Source organism: Pelodiscus sinensis, chromosome 20 (assembly GCF_052426305.1).
Source record: "Pelodiscus sinensis isolate ZL-2025 chromosome 20, ASM5242630v1, whole genome shotgun sequence".
Classification (NCBI taxonomy): domain Eukaryota; kingdom Metazoa; phylum Chordata; order Testudines; family Trionychidae; genus Pelodiscus; species Pelodiscus sinensis.
In genome coordinates this window covers 11,968,964-11,987,948 of record NC_143071.1, presented here as the reverse complement: position 1 = coordinate 11,987,948, position 18,985 = coordinate 11,968,964, and the positions used below count along the sequence as shown (strand labels likewise).

At 38.2% G+C, this 18,985-nt stretch overlaps 1 protein-coding gene across 1 annotated transcript in view; it reads left to right on the top strand.

Moving 5' to 3' along the window:
- DGKE (diacylglycerol kinase epsilon) overlaps window positions 1–16,415 on the top strand; it is a 29,705-nt gene extending 13,290 nt beyond the window's left edge. Inside the window, exons 5-11 of the mRNA XM_006125151.4 lie at window positions 1,027–1,184; window positions 1,624–1,675; window positions 5,064–5,177; window positions 6,569–6,640; window positions 7,593–7,720; window positions 8,030–8,141; window positions 8,478–16,415. Coding sequence (XP_006125213.1) covers window positions 1,027–1,184; window positions 1,624–1,675; window positions 5,064–5,177; window positions 6,569–6,640; window positions 7,593–7,720; window positions 8,030–8,141; window positions 8,478–8,669 — 828 coding nt within the window. The 3' untranslated portion in view covers window positions 8,670–16,415. The remainder of the gene's footprint in view (window positions 1–1,026; window positions 1,185–1,623; window positions 1,676–5,063; window positions 5,178–6,568; window positions 6,641–7,592; window positions 7,721–8,029; window positions 8,142–8,477) is intronic.
- Window positions 16,416–18,985: the final 2,570 nt, after the last annotated feature.

Here is an 18,985-nt window from a genome sequence, read left to right as displayed (position 1 = left end):
CTCCCCTGTGAACGATAAAGTTTTGCTTAGAAAATGCAAGTGTGAATGCTCCTTTGTCAGCAGGAGAGCACTCCTGCCAAGAAAGTGAAAGCCACTCACAGGAGGTGGAAGTATTTTGTTGGCAAAAGTGACGACCAACAGCGTTCACACATGCTGACTTGTAGCGATGGGGCTTTGTCAGCTTACCCTTGCAGTCCCGCAACCAGAGAGCTGAGGATATGTCTAGACTGCATCCCTCTGTCGGCAGAGGGATGCAGATGAGGCAGGTCGACATTGCAAATGAGGCAAGGATTTAAATATCCTGCGCCTGATTTGCATAAAAATGGCTACTGCGTTTTGCCGACTCAGCACTTTGTTGGCAAAAAGTGGCAGGCTAGAGGGGGATTTCCTGCAAGGAGGTTTACAGGATCTGTCGAAAAATACTTTCTTTCTCGACAGATCCCCCCTAGACTGCTGCTTTTTGCCGACAAAGTGCTGAGTCGGCAAAACGTGATGGCCATTTTTATTCAAATTAGGCGCAGGATATTTAAATCCCTGCCTCATTTGCAATGTTGGCTTGCCTAATCTGCATCCCTCTGCCGACAGAAGGATGCAGTCTAGACATACCCCTAGTGAGGACATATATTTTCTTATAAACATATATACCCAAATTAAACAACAGTAACCACGATGACAGTTTTTCAAGTTACTTCTCACAGTTGAAAACTTAAAAGCTCACAACAGCTTTATGAACTAAGTAGATATACCATCTTTACAGAGAGAAAGATAGGGCAAGATGTTTTCCAGGAGGACTGCTTATTTGGGGGTATGTGTAATTTTGTGCGTTTGGTTTTTGCCTAGTTTAAAAATTCCACCTGTCACATTTTCTCCATCACAAGTGCTTAGATTTGACATCTGCCATGTTTACGGTACCAGCTGTGCTACTCGCTAATAACCATTGAAACAACTTTTTGGTTAATGATTTTCAGCTCTCTCTAACATTTCTGGGGATAATAGATTTTAAAATTTAACATTTCTATGTCACAGAGACAAGAACGGCATATTCCACAAGTTGCGATCTTACCTCTCGGAACAGGTAATGACCTGTCTAATACTTTGGGCTGGGGTGCTGGTTATGCTGGAGAAGTCCCAGCGGAACAAATTTTACGCAATGTAATGGAGGCAGATGGAATTAAACTAGACAGGTAAGTAACACGGCGGCGCCTTAACTATTTTGTCTATAAACTCTAGAAAGCATTACCGATCAGCAGTAACACCCAGTGAGAGCAGAGTAAGGAAACACAAATGAGGTGTAACTGCTCCAGTGGGAAAGTAGGACCTAATGGATGTCCCAGGTGTAGGAGCCTCTGCTGATAAGCTTCTCCAGTGCTGAACCTTTAAATCTGTAATGTCTAACCAGCAAACTATCCACACTCGACCAGCGAAATAGCCACATGCGGCTAGTGGCTAACGTGTTGGGCACCGCATCTTTAAATAGGAAACCAAATCGCTGAATCTTCTGACGAACAGTCATCTTCTGATTATAATTTTGTGCATTGCAGTTGTTAGTTTCTTGATTGCAATTTGAGTTCAGTGAGACTAGTTCATCCTCTGTCAGTTGATTAATAGCTTATTGTTTTTCAGATGGAAGGTTCAGATAATAAACAAAGGATACTACAATTTAAGAAAGCTAAAGGTATGATTTCAAAACTATTGAAGCGTTGATCTTACCAGATGCTTATTTGAATTGATTATTTTATATCCTACTTGCATATGATTTCTAAATAAAATAAAATAAATTGGCTTGAAGGTTGTGTAGTAATAATACAAGTTGGACCTCTATAGTCCAACAGCATCTGGAGATGGAAGATTTAGCAATAACGATATTACAGCATTGAAGACACTGAACTGCTTTGTTGATTGGCTGATGCCGAAGTGAAACTGTCATGCAAGTTTACAGCAGCTCTCAGAATACTATTCTTATTACATGACAGTCTTCTAATTCACAATTAACTAGAATAATAAAACAGGAAATGTGAAGAAGGTTGCAAATTGTGTGTTGCCACTCTGCAAAGTTTCAGGAAAAAAAGATATCTTTTCTATGCATCAAATGGTTATAAGTAACCTGACTGTAAAATGAACACTTCTTTAAGAGTGATCTAATCTCACGTCGGTTTACACTTTTGTGACTGATATCCATAGAGTTACCTCTGATTTTCATTAGTGTGAGAGAAAAATCAGGCCCTAGTATCGGGAACAGACGATATTGGAATAGTGTTGTGGGAATTGATCTCTGACTTGTCACAGGATATGTCAAAATTCCTATAATACAATTCTAAACTTTAATGAACTGTGTGTGTATATATGTATGTATAGATAGATACATACATACAAATATATGCATATTGTAGTTAGGTGATGTAGCACCGTCAGTTAGAAAATGTAGGGATCTACAGAAATAAATGCAGGATTTACTGTTTCTTTACTAGATCCCTACATGTTTTGCTTGCAGACCTGATATTTAGAATGTTTATCTTATTTTTAAAAAGTGCCATTGTGAGCACTGAAAGTGCCAAAAGAAGCATTCTCAAACAAAATATTCTTTGAAAGTGGTCACAGAGATTTCCTTTCTGAGGAAGTCAAAGCCTGTGGTATCTGAGAAGTATTAGCAAAACTCCATGAATCCAACAATAATTTAAGCACAGACAGTGTATTGGTAAGTGCAGAGAGTCAGTGAAAGTTTGACTATTTTAATTTCATAGGACCAAATTCTGCTCTGTAACATGGGCACATCTCCCATCACTATATAATACTCATCATAGCACCTATGTAACTCAGAGCCTTAACCAGTTCTTAGCTAATATACAAACGGCTATCTGTACTTCAGATTACACACTTGTAATTGGCAAATTGGAAGTTATTAGGATTTTGTTTTTCTGTCTCTAGAATTTTTAACTAGAGCTTTTGTTTGCAGCGGCAGTGAAAAAAGCAGATTAGAATGTTAGGAATCATTTAAAAAGTGATAGAGAATAAAACAGAGAATATCTTATTGCCTCTATAGAAAAGCATAGTATGCCCACAACTTGAATACTGTGTACAGATGTAGTTGCCTCATCTCAAAAAAGATATATTGGCATTGGAAAAGGTTCCGAAAAGGGCAACAAAAATGATTACAAGTTTGGAAAGGGTCCCATATGAAGAGAGATTGAAAAGAGGAGATGAAGGGGGGAGGGACATAATAGAGGTCTATAAAATCATGACTGGTGTGGAAAAACTGAATAAGAAAAAGTTATGTTTCTGTAAAGGGAAATCCTGTCTTACTAATCTATTAGAGTTCTTTGAAGGGGTTAACAAGCATGCGGATAAGGGGGATCCAGTAGATATAGTACACTTGGATTTTCAGAAAGCCTTTGACAGGGTCCCTCACCAAAGGCTCTTGTGTAAATTACATGGCCATGGGATAAGAGAGAAGGTCCTTTCTTGGATTGCGAACTGGTTAAAAGACAGGAAACAAAAGGTAGGAATAAATGGTAAATTTTCAGATTGGAGAGGGGTAACTAGTGGTGTACCCCAAGGGTCAGTCCTGGGACCAATCCTTTTCAACTTATTCATAAATGATCTGGAGAAAGGGGTAAGCAGTGAGGTAGTAAAGTTTGCGGATGATACCAAACTGTTTAGGATAGTCAAGACAGAAGCAGACTGTGAGAGACTCCAAGAAGATCTCACCAAACTCAGTGATTGGGCAGCAAAATGGCAAATGAAATTTAATGTGTATAAGTGTAAAGTAATGCACATTGGGAAAAATAACCCCAACTATATGTACAGTATGATGGGGGCTAATTTGGCTATGACAAATCAGGAAAGGGATCTTGGAGTTATCGTGGACAGTTCTCTGAAAACTTCCACGCAGTGTGCAGCGGCGGTCAAAAAGGCAAATAGGATGCTAGGAATTATTAGGAAAGGGATAGAAAATAAGACCCAGAATATCTTACTGCCCCTGTATAAAACTATGGTACCCCCACATCTTGAATACTGTGTACAGATGTGGTCTCGTCACCTCAAAAAAGATATTTTGGCCTTGGAAAGGGTTCAGAAAAGGGCAACTAAAATGATTAGGGGTTTGGAGCGGGTCCCATATGAGGAGAGGTTAAAGTGACTGGGACTTTTCAGTTTAGAAAAGAGGAGACTGAGGGGGGATATGATAGAGGTATATAAAATCATGAGTGGTGTGGAGAAGGCCGATAAAGAAAAGTTATTTATTAGTTCCCTAAATAGAAGAACTAGAGGACACCATATGAAATTAATGGGTAGCAGGTTTATAACAAATAAAAGAAAGTTCTTCTTCACACAGCGTGTAGTCAACCTGTGGAACTCCTTGCCAGAGGAGGCTGTGAAGGCTAGGACTATAATAGAGTTTAAAGAGAAGCTAGATAATTTCATGGAGGTTAGGTCCATAAAAGACTATTAGCCAGGGGATAAAATGGTGTCCTTGGCCTCTGTTTTTCAGAGGCTGGAGAGAGATGGCAGGAGACAAATTGCTTGATCATTGTCTTTGGTCCACCCTCTCTGGGGCACCTGGTGCTGGCCACTGTCGGTAGACAGGATACTGGGCTAGAAGGACCTTTGGTCTGACCCAGTACGGCCGTTCTTATGTTCTTATGTTATGTATGTTCCACAATATCAGAACTAGGGGTCGCCAAATGAAATTAATAGGCAGCAGATTTAAAACAAATACAAGGAAGTTTTTCTTTAGTCAGTGCACAGTTAACCCCTGTAACTCCTTGCTAGAGGATGTGGAGAAGACTAGGAATTTTTAACAGGGTTCAGAAAAGAGCTAGATAGCTTCATGGAGGTTGAATCCATCAATGGCTATTAGCCAGCATGGGTAGGAATGGTGTCCCTAGCCTCTGTTTGTCTGGAAATGAGTTAGAGGAGAGGGATCACATGAGGATTACCTGTTGTGTTCCCTCCCTCTGGGACATCTGATATTGGCCACTGTTGGCAGACAGGATACTGGGTTGGATGTACCTTTGGTCTGACCTTGAATGGCCATTCTTATGTTCTTATGTCCTTATGTCCCGCAGGTGTTCACAATGAACAACTATTTTTCTATAGGACCTGATGCTCTCATGGCTCTCAACTTTCATGCGCATCGTGAGAAGACTCCCTCTCTGTTTTCCAGCAGAATTATTAATAAGGTGTGATTGATAAAATAGCATTTCCCACTTCTTGCCATATATATTGAGGATTGGCACCCTTTAATCAAAGGCTGTACATAGCCTCCATTAATTCATGCAAGTGTTTAAGTATAGGCTGTTTTGCATAACAGTATGAGACAAACTTGGATTTTTTTTAAATGTAGCAGAAAACATGCTAAACATTTTTCTGCAACTTAATCTGAGCTTGTGCCTTACTAGTGTCTAGTTTAGTCTAATGTGTATTTACATTTTTATTGTGTTGTTCAATATCATGGCATTGCATTCCAATACTATCGCAAAATCACTTCCATGGGAACAGCCGAGGCCACTGACTAGTTGCAGTTGTGACTAACACTGTTGGAGCTTTGTCCAACCTCGGAAACTGCCATGTGGGCCATGTTTTCCATTACATGAAACTTTTCTACATGGGTGAGTTTTAGCTCATGGAGTTTCATCCTTATCATTCCATTTATTTCCCTTGGTCAGGATGTTCATTTCTCTTGAGTATGTCTTGAGATGCACTGGGATCTTGGTCAACCGGGGGGACTATTGTCCCTATGTAGCTGTCCTGCTGGTCCACCACCATGCTGCTGTTGGCTTACTTATGTCTCCATATCCCAAGTTTATACACTAGTGACTGAGAATGTACACTCTAATACTGACAATGGAAAGTACTTAGTTCCCAGTTTTAGAAGAGGTCCAATCCTCTTGTGGATAAACTTCCATGAGGAGCTTATGGTGGATCAGATGCATTTCCAGCCAGGTTCCATCTGCTTGGGTTGCTCTTCCCTTCTGGAAGTAGAGGGAAAGCCTCTTTAATTACCTGCAAGGCAGTCCTAAATATGTTTTCTTCTATAGACCTTCTCAGTCATTTGGAAACTTAATGGACTGGAGCAATGTACAGATGTAATAGTGTAGCCACGCTTATTGGTTAATGCTGTCCGCTACATGCAGTTCTCTCCCATCCCCTGCAGCTCTGTATTTAAAGTATTTTGGGAGTCTGTACGCAAGCACGCTGGCTCAGTCACAGCTCACACCAGGTCAGACAGCTACCCCACAGCGGTTCTGCGTTTAAAGAACTTGAGAGCCGGCACGCTGGCTCAGTCCCAGCTCGTGCAGGGTCCGACCGCTACCCCCACTGTGGCTTCCTAATTCCACAGAGCAATGGCATTGCCCAACTCTATTTAAAAATGTAATATGGATTTTATTTTAAAAGGGGAAACCTCTTACTTGTGCTAGGTAGGGTAGTCCTCTTCCTGAAAACTTTAAAAGCAAAAAGGACACACATGTATCTATCTTAAATAAGAATTTCAGTTCAAGCTCTTGCATAATCAAATTACCTTCATTTTTTTCCCTGTTTCTGATACTGGTTTCTCTTTAACTTTTTGTAGGCTGTTTATTTTTTCTATGGAACTAAAGATTGTTTAGTACAGGAATGTAAAGATCTTAACAAAAAAGTTGAGGTAAGATTCTCTTGTGAGTTAATTCACTTTTTTCCCTGGGGAACATACATTCTCCCTCTCTTGAGAAAGTAGGATCTTAAAAGGAAATGATCTGCTTTTTTGTTAAAAAAAAAAAAAAATCTAAACAAAGCCCAAGTCTCTTAAAGCACACCATATATTGCTTACCTTTTTTCTAGAGTAACAAAACTAACCTGTGGCAATAACTATTCAGGACTAACTGTACAGTATCTGGTGCCTGATCCTAAGCCCATTAAAAATTCCTAGTTACATTTGTAGACTTTGGATTGAGAGCCCCTGGTGAAGTTACAGTGGGGCTGACAGACTTGCCAAGCTCTTGGGGAAGGTGAGACGGGTCAGCACCATGCCCCTGGAAGGGACGGGGCTTCAGGCAAAAATGACAGAGCTGGGGCAGCCAGCCCTCAGCACCTCCCAGAGCACGCTGCTCCCCCTTTCCCCTTCAGCCCTCAGGGCTGTCCAGAACGCGTCACTTGGTACTCCAACAGAGATTGAAAGGGCCCATGATTCCCGCTGCCACAGCTCCTGCAGAAGCAACAGCAGCCAGGAGCCCCAGGCCCTTTTGAATCACTGGGTCCCAGGGCAGTTGCCCTCTTTGCTCCTCCCTACCCTGCCCCCCGATACCAGGCCTGTGTAGCTAAAATCCTGATACATAGGTAAAATTGACTTGAATGTAGAGGGGCTGCACAAGTCTGAGTCACAAACCCTTGCAACTGTAGTGTAATAGTTAATGGAAATGAGGGTTGTAGGCTAGGCTACCATATTATAAAGTCAAAAATGTTTTTTTTTCTAAAGCAATTGTATTTTATAAAGAACACACATGCTGATCATGTGGGACCCATGCCCATTGATTTAAGTGGGATGCCTACCCTAATGCATGAAGAGAACTGACACGCCCCCCAATAACTGACTAACAATCTCTTGTGTGTCTGTAAAGCTAGAGCTGGATGGTGAGAGAATTGAGCTGCCGAATTTGGAAGGCATCATCGTCCTGAATATCGGATATTGGGGAGGTGGCTGCAGATTGTGGGAAGGAATGGGGGATGAGACTTATCCCCTGGCAAGGTATGTAGTGCCTCAAGGGCTATAATATATGCTTTTTTTATTACAGCGTAATGGCAAGTGGGTTCAGTAAGCAATACCATTAATCAGAAGGATTGCTCATGAGTAGGTGCTGCAGAACTGGGCCACCACATTTTACAGAGTGTGTTGAATTTGTTATACAACAGAAGGCAAATGCATTGGTTTAAGCTTAGATACTCTATCAGTCACCTTCATTATTTGTATCTGAAACACTGTAGTTTCCTAGTTACTTCAGTGTTATTCACAACTGGGATTTTTTTAATGGTAAATGTCTCCTTTTTTAAAATTTAGGTATGATGATGGACTTCTGGAAGTTGCTGGGGTTTATGGTTCTTTCCACTGTGCACAGATTCAGGTGAAATTAGCAAATCCTGTTCGACTAGGACGGGCACACACTGTGAGGGTAGGTAGCATTTATGCTTACCCTTTAATTGGTTTTTTGAGTCAACGGTATCATCTTATTTTAGGCACTCAGCTGCCCGATCACGTTATTGTCTTCAAAAGCTGCAGTTTGTCAGGAAATCTGGTGTTAACTTTTCCAAGAAAGATGAATTGCCACTTAAATTGCACCCACATAACTCCGTGATAGGCGCCCTATACATGCGTGTAATCAACAATATACTAAGATTCCCTGCTGGGAGGCTGAAACCTTGTTGTATCATTGGCAATCATTGTAATTGAGATATCTTTGCTTGTAGTGAACAGTTCTGATTATATATATGTTCTTATTTAATACCAGTTGATTCTGAAGAATTCAAAGATGCCAATGCAGGTGGATGGAGAGCCATGGGCACAGGGACCCTGCACTGTTACCATAACTCATAAGACACATGCACTGATGTTATATCACTCGGGTGAACAAACAGATGATGATGTTTCCAGCATGTCTGAGCAGGAACACACAAGGGAACAGACAGATGAAGACGTATAGATTTTTTTTAAAATAATTTTACATAATATATTAATTTTCATTAACTTAGAACATTTAATATCTATTTAACTGTCTCAATAACTAAACCTTTATGCACTAAGGTATAGACTTGTGAGTGGCGGAGAGGTGAAAAACAAAAGCCATGCTTTCAAGTATCAATGTAAAAACCTCTGGGCTAAACTTTAGTAAAACACTTAGGTGTATACTGTCAAAATGAAAACCATAACTTAAACTGATTTTTTTTAAGCTAAATGTTTTAGTATGTCTTGAATACTGTTTTCTCTTTTAAATAAGTGATGTGTCTTACTCAATTCAACAATATACTGTGAGGTGCACTTAAAAGAGATATTGAAATGAGACTTTGTATAGCACAGCCATCTTTTAAGACCTGTATCACAAGATTTGTTTTTTTGTTTGTTTTTGGTGACAGTTAGCAACCCTTTTAAAAACTGCTACAGATAACTGATCTTGTCTGATGATGATCCCTTATACATATATGATCTAATTTAGTAAAAATGTATTATCTGCTAAAACAAATAGAGAACGGAAGTAATGTTTACTTCCTGACAAGGTCATGCAAGATGAAGAATAGTTTTGCAAGAGTTATAACTTTATCTCCCATTTTAAATTTATGACCAGAAAAGAGCATTATTACAGACATGTGATACAAAAATATGGAATAGATGTAACAGTAGATATAAACATCCTGTTTAGATAACCAGCAAAATTTCTTAAGATGAATATTGATGAGGTTAAAGCATCTCAGGTTTAAAACTTCATGGCCAACCCAGCCAAAATCAGTAGTTGCTCTTCAGCTATTTTATTAGCAAGTAACTTAACCCTACAAAAGAATTTGAAGCGGAGGAGTAAACCTGTCACTAATCGTTCCAGTTCCATGTACTGAAGATTGCAAAATAGTAACTGAATGTATAGTAGATATGTGCTGCATACATTAAACCCAGTGAGAAGCTAAGGAAATAGTCTTGGTCTAAACGCTGAATTTTGTTGTTGTTGTTGTTGTTTAACGTCTTTTGTCATTTTAAGGCAGCATCCTCAAATAATTTTCCTTTTGTTTTCTGTATGCTAGTTTAAAGGGACACTTTCAAGTAGGGTAGTTTATATATAATTTTACAAAATCTAAAAAAAGGCTCAGTGGATTACCTAATGTTAATGAAAATGTTTGGTTTTTAAACAGTTTATTTAAGCCTTTTCATACAGGTTTATGGAAACTGAACACAACAGCATTGTATCAGTGCATCAGAGACCAGGAAGTAAAACAAACCCTTTATGTCCTAAATTCTCCATGCTGAGTGAAATGCAAAAAGCAAACATCGTTTATGTGTAAAAAGTTAATTATGTTTTTTGAAATTCTTCTATTTTTAATAATCTTGCAAGTTAAAAATGTTTTAACTTGACAGTGTCCCTTAAAAGTTTACATTCTGTATACTACTGACATTAATACATTCTTATTTAGACAAATTTGCAAGATGTTTATTATAGATGTGATTAGAATGTAATGAATTGTAAATGTTGACAAAAAATGTAAATTCCATGCTCAGTAGCTTTGTATACCTCCTTTGATGTTATAATTTATCATGTAAATGCATAGAGCGAGTTGAGACACAAAATTCCACATAAGAGTAAATTAAAAATACCCAAAGTAGATATTCCATGTTATAGCTAGATCTTCTTTAGTTAAAGCATACTTTAGGTTATACTAGCTTAGAAATCATTTTAAATTGGTAAGTTTTATTTTATTTATATTTGAATAAGTTATTGACACTTATTAAAATAAGTATTTATTTATGTATTAGGCTCTAATGCTTGTGTACTAATGTTTATAGATAAATTATAAAGCTCTGAAATGCAGATAAGTTAGACAATGACAGGGTTGCTTGACCTATGCTTATCAAACTGTTGGAAAGAGTCATCTAACATTTTTTCTGGAAATTTGCAAGATCTATTTCAGTATTCATAGGATCAAAAACTGTTCAGCAGTTTGAATCCCTACCCTACCCTTAAAACAAAGCTTATAAAAATGCTTTTTTTTCCTGGCCCAGTGAAGATGAAAAATCCATCCTGTCTCTCCAGATCAGTGTTTCTCAACCTTTTTGATATCAAGGACCATCTTGCTGAAATCCTCAGCTGTGTCAAGGGAGATCTCAGGGACTAGCGCTAGTTCACAGGCCGATTGTTGAGAAACTACTCTAGATGACAGCACAGTTGGTGAGGGCAGCCTGTCTCCCAATTTGTTTTGTTCAGGGCTAGAGGAAGGAAATGCAGGTTCAGCACCTCAGAAAATGGGGTATTGCAGTGGTGGTACTGTACACAAACTAGAGATGGGAACGCTTGACCGATTACCCAGTAAGAATCACCCTTGCTGGGTGATGGTTACTGGGTAACAATTAACTAGTACCCAGCAATAGGCAACCCCTCGCCCGCTCCCTTTTAATCTGTTAACTTGTTAAACACTCTGTTTAACTGGTTAACCAATTAAATGGGATTTTACATCCCTGATTGCAGACGAGCTCTATCCTTCCACTGACTGTAACTCGCTGAGCACTTCTCAGGATCTGGAGCCACATGAGTGAAATACTCTGGGTAATACAAATCCATGAATAGCCGTGTAGTATAGATGGAGAATGGGCAATGAGGGCAACGGGTCATCTGACAACTTGGAAAATTTGGAGAGCTGCTTTTTGAGGATTGCCCTGTTTGTCTCAGCCAGATCATGGCTGTTTGCATGCTGATGGGAAGAGAATTGTGCTGCATCCCTGAGCAATTAGAAGTAACTGTTGAGATTGCTGAGGGCATTTGATAGGTAACGCATTGAGGTGTTGTAAGCTTGGAAAGCCTTTCACAAAACTTTATTTGAAGATTGGAGACGATTGTAGTCACTAGATATGGATATAGATAGCTATTACAAAGTCAGAGATGCCAGGCCCAGTTTTCCTGTAATTGTGTCTAGCTGTCTGCAGGCCAGAGGACTTTTGAAAATATAAATGTTAAGGCTAAAGTTTAAATATCTCAGGTGAACATAGGACTTCCCATCTTACCATCCTGTGGGATTTTTTAACTTCTCTTGCTTAACTGTTTTATTTTAATCAAAACGTTTCAGTTCACCACAAAGGCTGCGTCTAGATAGCAGTGCTATTTCAGGATACCAGAATTGTTCCAAAGTAGCAACACCGCGTCTATAAACCTGCCCGTTATTTCAAAATAGATTTCAAAATAATGGGTGCACTATTCTGGTGTCTCTGTAACTCTCGTTCCATGAGGTTTAAGGGATGTTTTGGAATAGCGCTTTATTTCAACCCACGGGTGCAGTTTATGTGCACCCAAATTCAGAGTCAGATTCTGCTGTCAGTTTCTCGCAACTAGTGTAGTCACGTTAGTCTGACTACACTAGTTATAAGGCATTATCATTTGCCTCCATGCCTAATTTGCATATGAATTAGATAAAGATACTTTCATTTTTAATGTTAGTTGCTCATGTGCTCTTTTATATTATGGCTGTGAACCTGATAAAATTCACATTTTAAAATAATAGCTGGTGTAAAAAACATGAAGCACCTGATACAATATTGTCTATTGATTATCCTAATATTTTTAATTAAAAATAGGTGTTGACAACTGGAAACATAAAAATATTGCAATATATTAGTTACTCAGAAGAGGGTGCTCTGCTATTGAAATTCATGCCCTACTATAGGAAAAGCAACACAGCATTTTAGGATGACATAAATTATGAATACATGTAACTTCTTAGAGGCTTTCATAACCCTGATAATTTGAATAAAATGTACAGATATGGAAATATAAAGATATTAATTTAGCAAGCATTCAGAGTATTCACAAAGCAGTAATTCTAAACTATTTTGAGACTGCATTGCAGTATATGCTAGTGTAATTAAAGACTGGTCACTGCATCTGTTATAAATCCTTTTCCTGGATTTATAGCCTACAAGTGAAAATCTTTTGGATGGGCTTAAACTTTCACACAAAGACTAGCTATTGAGTGAATTCTTTTTCTCCTCTCACAACCCCCTTATTAATCTTCGCATTATTTATATATCTTTTTCTTAGAATAATTTATAGATCAGAGTAAATTGGTGGGGGGAGGGGTGTTGACACATGTCTGATTTTATTGACATTTGGTCTTCTGCAGCCTGTTTTTAAAAGCAGTGTTCCTAGCCCATAAGATGGGTCCTACACCCTTTCTTTTTTCCTCTTGAAATAAAATAGTTGAGCTCTGAAAGTAGTTGCCAATCACGTTTATCTTTTTTTATAAGAAATTGTGCTACTTATTGGCTGTGATATATTCATAACCTGGTATTTAATTGGTCATGTGTTTACAGTGGAGTCCAGCATAGCACCCAAAACTACCACAATGGGTGAATAATATGGTCCAAATTCTCTTTTCCAATGCACTGAGAAGGCTCCCATTTTAAATGGCCACACCAAATTTAAAATCACAAATGTGTTTTGAACATTTTTGTAATCTACTAATTGTTCTGGATTGCATTCACATAAACTGGAGTCATGGATGCTAATATCTTTGAAAAACAGGCCCCTACTTATTTTTCTCTGTTGGGCCCTATTTATATTTTCACATTGTATCCTATAAGAATGTAAGTGAGAGAACCTGATTTTGATAACAGGATGCAGACAACCATGACTTTGCAATCATTGTACACAAGGTAAATCTTATTGCGCACCGTATTAACAGACCAGGATTAAGACCTAGTCCCAGCAAAGTCTAATCCCAGTTAACTGTCATGATGATGATTAAAATTTGTCATGACTTCCATTAACCATAGTCATGATTATCAGTACAGATATTATGTTAATTCACTTGATTTTCACAATTGTATTAAGCTGCTCTATTTTTTTCCACACAGCAACAAGGGAAATAAAAAAATATTTGGTAATGGTAAAACATGATAGTAAAATGACTAAAATTGATGAGGGTACCTGGGCAGTTGTAATTCTAGAAACGTCCTTCTAATTCTTTTTGTGTGTTTGTGTAATTAACTAGTTTTTCGGGTTTTGGTGTCCTTGTAAATCAGAGCCATTCTGACGTCAGTGGACAGTTCTGTGCTTATATTTAGATTGCATTTCAGTCAGGCATTTTTCCCTGTGTATGTAGACTTGTGTCCTGTGCTTTTTTTTGTTATTGTGGTATTAGGCATGATATATTTTAATAAGTGTAGGTTCTACCTGGTAGTCCAGTGCACTTTTTTTCAGAGGACAGTATTGACTAAGGAGAGAGTGCTGATTATTTCCATTGGATTTTATGGTCTTTGCCCTGAAACCTTCAAAGACTTATGAACTTGATTTTTAGAGCATATGTTTTTATAGGACCAGGACCTTGATTTTTTTCACTCTAGCAAAGACAATCAGCAATGTGCTTACAGTGGTTTTCATTTGGGTAAGCAAGCAAGTTGAGATCCAAAATAGCCTCCTTACAAAGTGCAAGTTATTGTCTTATAGCTGAAAAAAAAAGGTCTGTAGGTCTATTGTTCCATAGTTTTCAACAGCATTAAAACTGTTAATGTAATACACGTTGACTTTGTAAAGAATGTCCGGTTGTTGAAAATGTACTGCTGTTACTTCAGATATAAGAGTAATACATTTATGAAATCCCCTGCTTTTATTTTCCTATTTCATTCCACAGTGTGACTGCAGATTTCTTTTTTTTTTAAACAGTCAACTAGAAATAATTAGAATGATTTTAGACTTAAAGGAGATTATGGTAGTGTTTTCAATAGTGTGACTGATCCTTCTGAACTTGAACTATCCACTTTAAAAAAATGCTCCAATCTTGTTCTGAGGAACTGTAGCTGCTCCTACAGCACAGTGTAGGGTAACAGAACGCCATTTGGTTGGTATGAACAGTATTCTCTCATTCCATATGTTTAAGGTCCAATCCTGCAAGCACTAAGTGCTGAATAGTCACTGATCTTAGGATTGGGGTCTTTTGAGCTAGATCTTCCGCTGGAGTAAATCAGCATAGTCCATTGAACTAAGTGGCGCTAGGCTGACTTCCACCAGCTGTAATGTTCTGGAAGTCTCAATTACCTTTGTAATTTAAAATGATCTTTTGCTTGTCTTTAACATTGTCCTGTCTTCTGTGCCCACAATATCTATGATGGTCTTTACATTTCCAAGTTCAGAGTTGTTAATTTAAAATATTTGTAGCCATCTGACATAAAACTGATTATAGTATTGACTCCTCTTTAAAGAGGAAAAGAAAACTACTGTTGTAAGGATTTCAGTCTGTATCTTCAAAGTTTACATCCCTCATTATGTATGTTTACGACTAACTCCTGTAGCTTGCAGAACTCTAGCCATCTAATCTTTATAGATGTTTTTATAGTAAAACAGATTTTTTTTATTTTTGTAGCATATATCTTCAGTATGTATAGCAGAAATAACTATTCAAAAACCATATTCTGAATATTGTAAAAATGTGAATTTCAAGAGCTTTAACTGTGAGTTAGCCATAGTCACTTAAACAATATTTGTGAGAAAATACCAGCATGTTGAAGGTTTACAAAAGCCTGTTCTTTAGGTTAGAAAAAATTCTGGTATTGTAATATGTTTGTAGTCAATGTGCACATGCAGATTCTAAAATTGCACTAAATAAGAAAAAAGAAGAGCTATTTATTAATTCAAGCACTGGGTTAAAATGCTGAATTTCTAACATTTTAGGGTTCTTTTTATCCAGTAAAAGTGATGTGTGGTTGGTTAGTTGTTTTCCCATGGAATATTAATATGGGAATCAATTTATTCAGAAACATAAATTGGGACATCATTTTGCATATTAATATGTGGCTATCGTTCAGTAAAGTGTCCAGTAATTAACAAATGCCCATTTATCCACCACCACCTCTTCAAGCCCCCCTCCAAAAAAAAAGACATTTTGTATTCACAGCTGCAAAGTGTTTGAGTTCTTATTTGTAAGAAAAAATGACCAACCAGCTAGGGATTGCACCTCCAAAGTATCTTTAAAACGGTGGAAGATAAACTTATCTTTTTTAATCCCCTCATAGAATTAGTTGCTCTTCTGCTTTCAAAAAAGAGTGAATAAGCTGTGTGTGAAATGGTAAAGTTTTATACAAAATTCTAGTCGTAAAAGTAAGGAACTATTTTTTTTTCTTTTAAAATAATCTGTATTCTTGCTATACACAAGCAGCAATGCAATTTTGGAAAAAAATATGGTCAAACTTTTTGCTTTATGTTTATGCACTTTTTGGGTTTGATCATATTCTCCTTAAGGAGACAGTACTCCCATTGACTTGAATGGGAGTTTTGCTGTCCTGAGGAATATATGTTTGGTTGCTCCAACAGTGTGCTGACAAGTTTGGTTAATCATTGCATACAAGTGTTGTGTATTTTGTTGAGAAGTAAAAAATATTTGAGCAAGCTTCTGTTTGTAAGCAATTGTAAATTCAAAGTAATTCTAGGGAAGTCAGCAGAACTCCATTGATTTCAGTGGAGTTATTCAGATTTACATTGGTCAGTTTCATGCCCTGCTTGTTTTTATGACTTAGAAGATATGCAGAAAGGAATACTTTTGAAAGGATGACTTCATATTTGTTTTAGATTAAAACTGTTTTCATACCACTGATTCTGTTGCTGAATTTCCTAAAGCCTCTTTCTGATGTCTTGTTGATCTGTATTGTATTTCTCTGTATAAACTAGATTGAAGAAAATGTGTGTGGATTAAAACATTTGAAACTGTTTCGTTTTTCATGATCATTCACAAAACTGAACACCCTACACCCTTCCCCCGGCCAGACACCTTACTTCCAGCCCACTCCAGCACTCTACATCCTACCTAGACCCCCACTCCTCACCCCTTCCTGCACCCCTATCCCAATATGGCTTGTGGAAAGCCCTGAACCTCAGTCCTCTCTTCCCCTTCCCCTGGCTGGAGCACCAGGGAAGTGAGGTGTCTTAGTTGGTGGCCACATCAGTGAAGGTTGGGGGATATTGTGTTTTGGGGGGTTGCCTTTTGTGTGGGCTCCCAAATGATTTTTCTGTGAATCAGTGACCCCACACAAAAAAGGTTCCCCACACTCTCCCTACCATAAATAACAGACAACATTGAAACCTTTTGTTTTGGACATAAATTAATATTTTACTTTGTTTAAAACGAAGTTTGGTAAACTAACATGATAGTGTTTAATCTGTTTAATTATTTTGATTAATAATATTTCCTTTCTTACCATTTATATATGCCCCCCTATAGTATAGCTGCATATTTAAATTTGTTATGCTCCAGTAGCATAATATGAATGTGTCAGCAAAGGCATTTTGTCATTATGGGTGGTTGACTGGTGGCCCATGGAAAGGCTTGTGTTGAGTGGGGTCAAAAAGTTTGAGAACTACTGCTCTAGATGGAGCTTGGTGAGGGTAGGGGACTGGACTTAATGACCCCTCAAAGTCCCTTCCAGTTCTAGTGTTCTATGATTCTATGTATTAGTAATGGATGTGTGGTGGCTTTTTAATGGGTGTTTTTATTGAGACTGCTCCAGGTTTTGAATGGTAATGATTAACTGTCAAGCCTTTTTATTTTTTTAAATACCTCTCTTAAGAATTCCCAGTCATTTATATAAGGAAATGGAAATTGTGCATTTTTTATTTCAATTCAAAAACTGGAAATCCAATTCATCCTTGATTTCTTACCTGCTGTTTACCGGACTTGCAATTCTGAATTTCATCTGCTTCAGAGGTAACAGTACTTTTAATCACTTCTGAAGAAGTGGGTTGTGCCCACGAAAGCTCATGATACCATCTACATGTTTTGTTAGTCTTTAAAGTGCTACTAGACTGTTGTTTAAGTTTTTGCTAGTAATATGGAAGTACACTCAAATACATATACATCTCTCTATATAATTTGATGCTTGCTAAACTATGTCAGTTCTCTGGGAGATGATGAGAGATTTCTGTTACACAGTCTTCAAATAGGGAGGTTGCTTTTCAGAGTGATTTTCGTTAAAATGAAAGGTACAACAACTTGAAATGTCTCCCTGGTGTGCGTTTACTAACAGGAAATCAGAAGGGAAAGTCTTGGTTTTGTTTTTGATCAGTCCCTTAAGTGGCACCTATTCCTTATCTCTGGGGAGGCCAAGGATTCATAACCCCCCCCCCCCCCCACCAGAACCAGGTAATGTTTGGTTATGACCTGTGATAATATGAAGGCGAGGAAAGAAAAAAAATCCTGAGAACAAGTCAAAGTATACGCCGAACTCTTGGCGGAAAGGGAACGCTGTGGGTCTCCTTTTGGAAGCGGTTCAGAGATCAAGTGGCTAAATGCTTTCTCCTGATGGGCTGGTTTGGGTGTGGAGTCCTTTGTGACTAAATAAATCCTCCTACGGGGCCACTTCATCATAATGTCAGTTTCCTCCCAAATCCTCTCCTTTCCATGTCCCCACCCTGACTAACAAGCACAAAGGAGGGGAGCTCCAGGATCTTAACTCTTATATTGTGCTACAATCAGACCTTTTAAAAGACTATTTGCATGTTGCTTTTTATTCGGGATGGGGTCAGGTCATATATATTCAGCAGCTCTCTTCTTAAATGCCTGAAACAATGGGTTCACAGAAGCTTGGTCATCATTATAACACAATCGTTCACACGAGATCTTATTCTACAATGCCAGGGGAGGTTTTTTTGCCTCTTATTTTTTAGAAATATTTTCATGCAATATACTAAAGTAAACTATAGATCTACAATATGCAAGGACCACAGGGTTGCACCAACTGTTAGATCCACTGTCACGTACATTTTAGGCATAAAGCTTTCTTTAGGTGAAGAGTATTATTCAGAGCCTCACAAAGCTGAAAGCTAAGCCCAAGGATTTCAAATGAGTGAAGAAAGTTAGGGTTCTAAATACATGATCAAAATAGTGGAATGCTCAGTACAGCGCTGCAACTCATCTTTGCTTATGCCCTAAAACATTTGTTAGCCTTTAAGGTGTCACTGGACTCCTTGGTTTTTGTTTTTGTGTTTTCTTACTTAGGGGTCTAAAGAAGGATTTAGGAGTCTTGTTTTTAGACATTTTAAAAGTGAAAGTTTTGACCTGCGTTCCTTGATTTCTGGAAGCCTTTTATTATCACATTTCCTCATGCAGAAGAAAAAAGCTTGTGGCAGAAGCACGAAGGCCCCATATCTCTCTACATGCAGCTGAGGAAAATGCTCTGTTAGCCACAAGGTAACAGATGGCCTAGGAAGCTTCGTGACCATGGGCCCTGTCTTATTGAGAGGAGGAAACAATGCCAAGCACATCAGCTTGTGCCACCCAACAG